Below are 7,356 nucleotides of genomic sequence, written 5' to 3'. Positions count from 1 at the left end.
TCTCTTGAGTACATACCTGATCGGTCTCGCGAATGAGGAAGGCCAAGACTATTGACACGGACAAGTCGGTATATACTTCTGACGCTATTGACAATTCTGTCAAGTCAGTGCTAGAGAGCAGGTCTAGCTTGAGGTTAGGGCATTCTGCACCATCCATTAGCATTTTGTCTCCGTCATCACGATGAGAGCTTCTCCAAGGCAGAGCGGAGATCGATAGCGTACCTTGCTCTGAAGACTATTCGTCCTACCGGCAAAGCTCTGCGGACCCGGTCGATGACGTGAGGACGACTCCCTTGTATCGAAATGGGAGCGGCCGAGCCTGTGTTCAAGAACTCTGCGTGAGAGTTTAGTTGCGGCAGAAGCGTGAAGAGTTGACCGATACAGCGACAGGGTGGGTGGTAAATCGTAGAGCATCGAGAGATGGTATGCTGGGGCAGCATCAACGAGACTAAAGATGGTCATTGGCGCAGATGATCAGGTAAAGCTGTCAGAAACAAGTCCTGCAGTAGAGAGTATCGGAGAAACCTCGTGTTGTGGCTGTCTGCGCGACAGGCACCTCACTCTGCGCCAACAACCCTTCAGGCAGATGAGATTGCTCGGGTGAAGTGTACCCTTGCCGTATGTGTGTAGCTGAGTACTGAGGAATGGGCACATACTGCGAGAGTAGTAATGACCGCCTCACTTTGGGTCAATCACGTCGCGAACATGACAGCCGACCAAGCGTAGTTCCGACGTCTTTCAGTCTCTGAAGAGGACCGAGAAGCCCTCATGTTGGACGGTAATTTGCTGTCACTTTGGGTCATCAGCGCAGAGAGCATGGGCCGCTGTTGACAAAGATGTGTGTGACCCGAAATCTTTCTTCGGCAAGCCATCGAGAGGACGTCCGTGTTGGGTAGAAACGAGTAGCTCAGTCTGAACAGCAACAACGTCAGCAGATGAGGTCGCTTAGAAAGTGCAATCGTACCGTGTGTGGTCGAATACCGAGAGAAAGAGAGAGATGGCATACTGACCTGTGATGGTGTGCCTCAGTCTAGGTCGCGCCGCAGCAAAAATGACATGGTCGGGACCGATGTGTAGCCTAGTAGCATTTTTCCAGTAGTAGCACCGAGAAGCCCTTCATGGCGGGTAGCGATGGACCTCGTATGGTTGGGCAACGACAGGTGCTCTCGCTTCGAGCGAATACAGGTCGCTGTTTGACATGGATGGGCCGATGGCCTTCCTCCTCTTCTCTTCCTTCAGTAAACTATCGAGAGGACGTCCGTGTTGGGCAGTGATAGATACCTCAATCTGCTGGGGCTGTACCAACGTTGGCAAGCAAGGTCGACCGAGAAAGTGGCATGACCTTATCTTGTGCAGTCGAGTACCGAGTCCAGTATGAGCACCACACTGAGCAGCAATCGGGGCGTCTCACCCTACTCAGGTAGCCAACGCGGCAAACATGACAACAGACCAGTGTATAGCCTAGTAGCCTTTTTCAGTAGAGCATCGAGAAGCTCTTTTGTGGCGAGCAGCGATAGATACCTCGCTTGAAGCATCAACGCAGCGGAACGTGTGTGTCGCTGTTTGACATGGATGGGCCGATAGCCTTCTTCCTCTTCCTCCGGTAGACTACCAAACGATCTCGTGTGTGTTGGGTAGCGACTCTCGGTGGGCATCAACGTTGGCAGATGAGATTCGATTGGGGAGATGATGGCCTTACCATCTGTAGTTCGAATGCTGAGCGAGAGATATGGCATGCTGAGAGATCTCATGTGGTAGGCAGTGACAGACGGCTCGCTTTGGGCATCGCCACGGGCAGGCATGGCGCAGGTGGACCAAAGGCGAAGCCCTAACAATCTGTGGTCCAAGTACTGAGAATGACCTCGTGTGTTGGGTAAGCAACAGATGCCTTTGCTTCGAGTTGGTAGCGCAGTGCCTCACCTTGGGGCAACGACGTAGCAGAACATGGCAACCGACCAAGTGTAGCCTACTGGAAGCCTGTATCGGGGCCTTGACGGCCTGGTTCATCATGCCGTACTTTCTGTACGGCCTCATCGTCACCATTGTGATTTCATTCGACATGGGAAGCCTCGGCCGGTCAAGACCACCAGCACGGATCGGACAGACAAAAACGGAGACGGAGGATGGAGAGTAAAGAGACGGTTGATAATGACACCAGGTTATGTATGAGATTGTATGGAGGCGGATAAGGACGAGAAGACAGAGACATTAGGCGGAGACGTAGGCGGAGACATAGGGGCGACATAGAGGTGATATAGGGACGACATAGGCGGAGACATAGGAGTTATCTCTTGAATACGCTGGCCACAAGCGCAGAACAAGAATGTTTTGCCTGCGCTGATTTGTGTGTATGCGACCTAGTACTCTCTCTTGCTTGCCTCATGGTGAACAAGAATCAGAACGTCGTCCTAGCCATGGCCACATCATGCCACCCGTCATTTTCCCTCACAAGCCGGGAACAAAAGTCATCCACATCGACACTGGCGTCGCAGACATGACACCAGCAGAACAATCGACAAGGAGCAAGAAGAGTCTACGCCGAAGCCATTAGACAGTCCATTTCGTTCATGGCCACAAGTGCAGAACAAAGAATGCTTTGTCTGTGCTGACTTGCATGTTCATATGTGTATGATCAGATCCTCTCTCTTACTGGCCCTTGGTTGTTTTTCATGGCCACAAATGCACAACAAGAATGCTTTGCCTGTGCTGATCTGTATGTGTGTGTGTGTGATCTGATCCTCTCTCTTGCTTGCCTCCTTGCCATTATCATTCACGATCATCCTGTGTATGAAACCTAAACCTCTCTCTTGCTTGCCTCTTCGCCATTATCATTCGGTGCCACATCCGTAGAACATGAACGCCGCAACTGGTTTAGGGTCTGAGGGAGGAAGGAGTTTCCTCGGTCAAGACTAATCGTGTTTAATCTTGATCGAGAGAGGTAAAGGGTGTGATTGTTTCTTCCGTTGAATTCATCGTCTGTATTCTTGATTGTTCCATGACTCGTCGTTAGTATTCGGATATCACATAGAACATGACTACCATACCTACCGTCCTAGGTTCAAAGAAGAAACGATAGAAGCTTGAGAACACTGTTGTTGTTGTGGTGGTGCCGGTGCCGGCGATGGTGCAGGTAGACTGCGCTCAGGATCTTTCAGTAACCAACCTTGTTCTCAATGCTTGTCGCTTGTAATTGAGAGCTTAGCCCGAGTCAGCCTGCGCCGTCGTAATTGGGCCGGTATCCAAAGACAACTCCGCATGAAAATCGCTTAGGAGAAAGGGTTTTGGTTAATTTTTCGCGAGCTTTTGCCTGCGCTGAATGTGTACATATGTTCTAGTCGTTCCTTCGACTCTTTGCTTAGTTCGGATGCCATATTGTACTAGGTTCCGTGAAGAAAAGATGGGAACTTGAGGACGCCGTAGCCGTAGCTACTGGTGCTGCTGCTGATGTTGTTGGCTCAAGATCGGAGATCTCATGTCGAGCAGTGATAGGCAACTCACTTTGGGCCACCAACCTCAAATTCCAACCTCGTGAAGTCTAACTCGGACGCGCCTATAGATCCTTCGTTATCCCAAGCCAGCCCGACCTAGGGTGCCGGCATGCCATGCTGCGGCGGATAGCCATCCCATTGCTCATGGGGTGGTCGCTGCTGCATGTCATTGCTCATGGAGTGGTCGCTGTTGCATGTACGAAGGATGTTGAGGCTGGTACGCGTGCTTCATATTTCCATCCTGCGGGTATGGCGAGTAGGGTAGGTCGGGCTAGCTTGGGATATCGCAGGATCTATAGGCAGCATGGCATGCCGGCACCCTATCCGCACCCTGGACCCGGCGTCCAAGGGCTACCGCAGACTCCTGCTGCGTCTTGTACGGGCCTAAGGACCCCGAGTCTGTGTGCGCGTGGTAGCGCAAGAAAGGGTCTACCGACATCTAGGCAGCGGTGAGATGGCTATACCGCCTTCATGGGACCAGTTGGCTCACTGACCTGCTTATACCCAGACTGGCCGTTATAAAGCTCCAGCCGCCATTTCCCACCGTCGTTGTCTGCGTCCGGTCTGTTGTCGGCGTTGGATGCATTCGCTTCCTCTGTCAAAGCGAGAAAGAAGGCGCCGATCGGCATATCGAGTCGGGACGGGGACTCTTATCAGTTTTTGACGTATCCCCAACGGCTCTATGAGTAACGCTTTGCCAGAGGCATATCACATTGACGCGTTGGTTTGAAAGACTTTCCGCTGCCTAAGGAGAGGGCCTTTCGAACTGACTGATGTTCCAAATGATTGAACCCAACGTCAGTCCCGTCATATTCTGGGATACCGCAATATTACGACCGGCTGGGGTATCGGACATTCGCACGTCTTGATCGCATCTTCTCCAAAGCCCGACCACTTCGTTGTAGCCATGTCGCATGATGCGAACGCGAGACACCGCGGCGGGTTAGAATGCGGCGGTCGATAGTCCCGATGACCAAGGGACACCCCGAGTCCGCTGCTCTGCACAGGTTTGGTCTGAAGTCGGCCTCCAGTTCGAGCATACCAGGCGGGTGCGGGTGCGTCGGAGAAGGTGAAGTGGTATGATGACGCCTGAGAATCTTGCTTGGCTGCTTGAACATGTCTCTTCTGAGTATAGTGTTGGCCGATGGATATGAGAAAATGCGCGCTATCGCGACAGCAGCGACCAAGTCACCTGCTGGCCACTGCACGGTGTCCAGTGGTTATCGCAGGCCGAGCCGCCATGTGTCTGGCGTGGAGGTAAGGTAAGCAGGCCGGGGAACCCTGTGGAACTGTTTTGCGTATTCACCGAGCGCTGGGTTACGCCAACGGGAGCAGCCATTTCGTGGGTAACCAGGCCAAACCCCTCCAGCACAGCACAGCCAACGGCCATCAGCACCGGCCATGGCAAGCGGCCAATGGTTGTGAGGGATTGTGTGTTTTGCATCATTGCTCACACATGTGCGTTGTCGTTGTCTGGGATCAACTACGAATCTTCGTACGATCGGGCTGCAGAGTCACTGGCATTGTCAATTGGCTCCACCGCAGGACATTGCCCGGATCCCTGGAGACGTTACGTTGTTGACGACGAAGGGATAGCCAGGTCGGGAAGTATCACGACCATGCGCGTTTGAACCACGACTAAAGAATTCAGTATGGGAGAGGGTGTTTGGGTGTTGATGCGGCCGCAGCGCAGTCTTGTGTGTGTGTGTGTGTTGGTAAGTGAGCGCAGGCCGAGGTAGACCCGAATGAATGAATAGAATAGCACTAGTTCACATGGGTGAAAGATACTGACAAAAGGTAATTCTGATGTTATGGTTACAAAGTCTTGACTTGATGGTATTTTGAATGTGGTGGTTGTAACTCCAATTCATCTCGGGTTAGTTGCGAAATAATAATTGCAAGTCCTAGCTATTTTGGATGTGTCGAGTGCAAATGCAAGATAGTTTGGATGAATGACCAACAAATGCAAGATATTTAGCATGATTGACATTATTGACCAATGAGATGAGAGAAGAGTGGTTGATGAGTCATCCCAGATCATTGCCAAGAATTATTATTCGGATTCGGGGATGATCACAAGGAGGAACTGACTATTATAAGGGAGGACTACTGACTACGGACTACTGACTACGGACTACTGACTACGGACTACTGACTACGGACTACTGAACTAGTTGTACGAACTAGTTGTACGAACTGCGGACTGACGAGTTGTACGGACTAGTCAACCTCTCAGAATTCTCCAAATTATCTCGGGTTTACAAATAGTCAACTCAAGATACCATTCGGAAAGGACTTGTATCATGAGTCAAGGAGTGTTTCTGTAGCAAAAGTTTCATGGTTCTGCTTCAATTTTGCAGTTTGTCATTGACAATCAAAGTGCCAGTTGACTCGGCTTTTAGAGGGGGCTCATCGAAGCACGTCAAAGCTCGTCGAGCACCTGTTGCCTCGAATTGTGTCGCAGCAAGGTATCGCCCGTCTCTTCTCTTGGATCTGTAGAAGCCAGCCATCTTGTCATCGACCCGTCCCGTGCAGGTGTGTTGGACCCTGTTCCCATCCCCAGGGCTCTATATATTCGTGCATCTCTATCTATTTCTCCCATGTCGTCAGTCTCTGAGAAGAAGAACGATACTGTGGCCAAGGGCTAGGGTGACATACGAGTAAAAGGATACAATTCACGGGTATCGTTCCATCCCTCCTTGTTTCATTGGGTCTTGCAAGGAATGTGTATCGTTCCGTCCCGTCTTGTTTCTTTGGGTCTTGAAGGATTGGTCAGAACAACGATACTGCACGGGGGAAACAGCATCAAAAACAGAAGTACTTGCCTGCAAGAGAAAGTCTTGTCAACGATGGTGAGTACGCCATCTCCATCGACCATTTCATCATACAAGAGGACGTGACTGATATCGTCCAGGTTGTTCTCGTCAAACCCTTTGGACTTGTCATGACGATGCGTTTGAGGTAATTGAATTAAGTACTAGGAGGTGTTCTAGGAAGGTATTGAGACCGCAGCGCAGTTTTGTCTACGCGCAGATCGAGGCACTTTCCTGGATAGAACTAGTGCAGTAATCAGAAAACACTAGTCACATGAATAAGATCCTGACAAAATAATATATTATGGGTTGAACCTCTCGCCCAAGTTTGAGGCCAAGTACCAATTCTGATTCTAACCAGTCATTAAGCGGCATAACAGCTGTACAGAGACCACCCGTATTCATAGACGGAGTGACCGCCCTTTCTGACATAATCTGAGACCGCGGTTTTTCTCGCCATATGATGGCCGTCTTTGCATCGGGCCTAGACAGCGAGGAAAGATGTTTGGAAGACGCCATTTCCACCGCCATCTCTTCTCATGGCCATTTCTTTGCTGTTTCATTTGTAGTTCACGCTCCTTCAACATGAGTTCATATTCTCTTAATGACGGATCACCACCATTCTCATCACATCCTGCTGGTAGGACATCTCCATCAGCTATCTCGTCGTACAAGATGGCGCTTGAGGGTTATGTCATTGTCAACGTGCTCCGAAGCCATCGTAAAAGGAGGATAGCGCGGCGATGAGTGGACGAATGATAGAATAAACGGTGAGAGGAGTAATAGGGCGAAGGAAAAGGAGAAGAGGAAGTGAAGGAGAAGAGCAGAATGAGGCTAGGTTCGAGCCTTTGACAGGAAGGGGCGATGTGGTGATTCTTCCAGCCGGCGTTGGTCATCGATTACTCGAGGATTATGGCTGAATTCGTCCAGGTTACTCTCGTCATATGATGGCCGTCTCTGGTATTAGGCCTAGTACTGTTTGGAAGACGTCATTTTCATCGCCACCTCTTCTCATGGCCATTTCTTGCTGCTTCATTTGCAGTTCGCGCTCTCTC

At 50.6% G+C, this 7,356-nt stretch overlaps 1 protein-coding gene across 1 annotated transcript; it reads right to left on the bottom strand.

The window, feature by feature from the left end:
* Positions 1-3,759: 3,759 nt before the first annotated feature.
* On the bottom strand, positions 3,760-4,117 carry PV06_08324 (uncharacterized protein; the record flags this gene model as incomplete). The annotated part of the gene is made up of 2 exons (XM_016409643.1): positions 3,760-3,927; positions 3,983-4,117. The coding sequence occupies 2 exons, from the start codon at positions 4,115-4,117 to the stop codon at positions 3,760-3,762; spliced, it is 303 nt and encodes a 100-aa protein (XP_016259951.1).
* Positions 4,118-7,356: the final 3,239 nt, after the last annotated feature.

This window comes from Exophiala oligosperma (assembly GCF_000835515.1).
Source record: "Exophiala oligosperma strain CBS 72588 unplaced genomic scaffold supercont1.8, whole genome shotgun sequence".
Classification (NCBI taxonomy): domain Eukaryota; kingdom Fungi; phylum Ascomycota; class Eurotiomycetes; order Chaetothyriales; family Herpotrichiellaceae; genus Exophiala; species Exophiala oligosperma.
The sequence above is the reverse complement of the archived record's forward strand: the minus strand, read 5'-3'. Positions and strand labels throughout refer to the sequence as shown.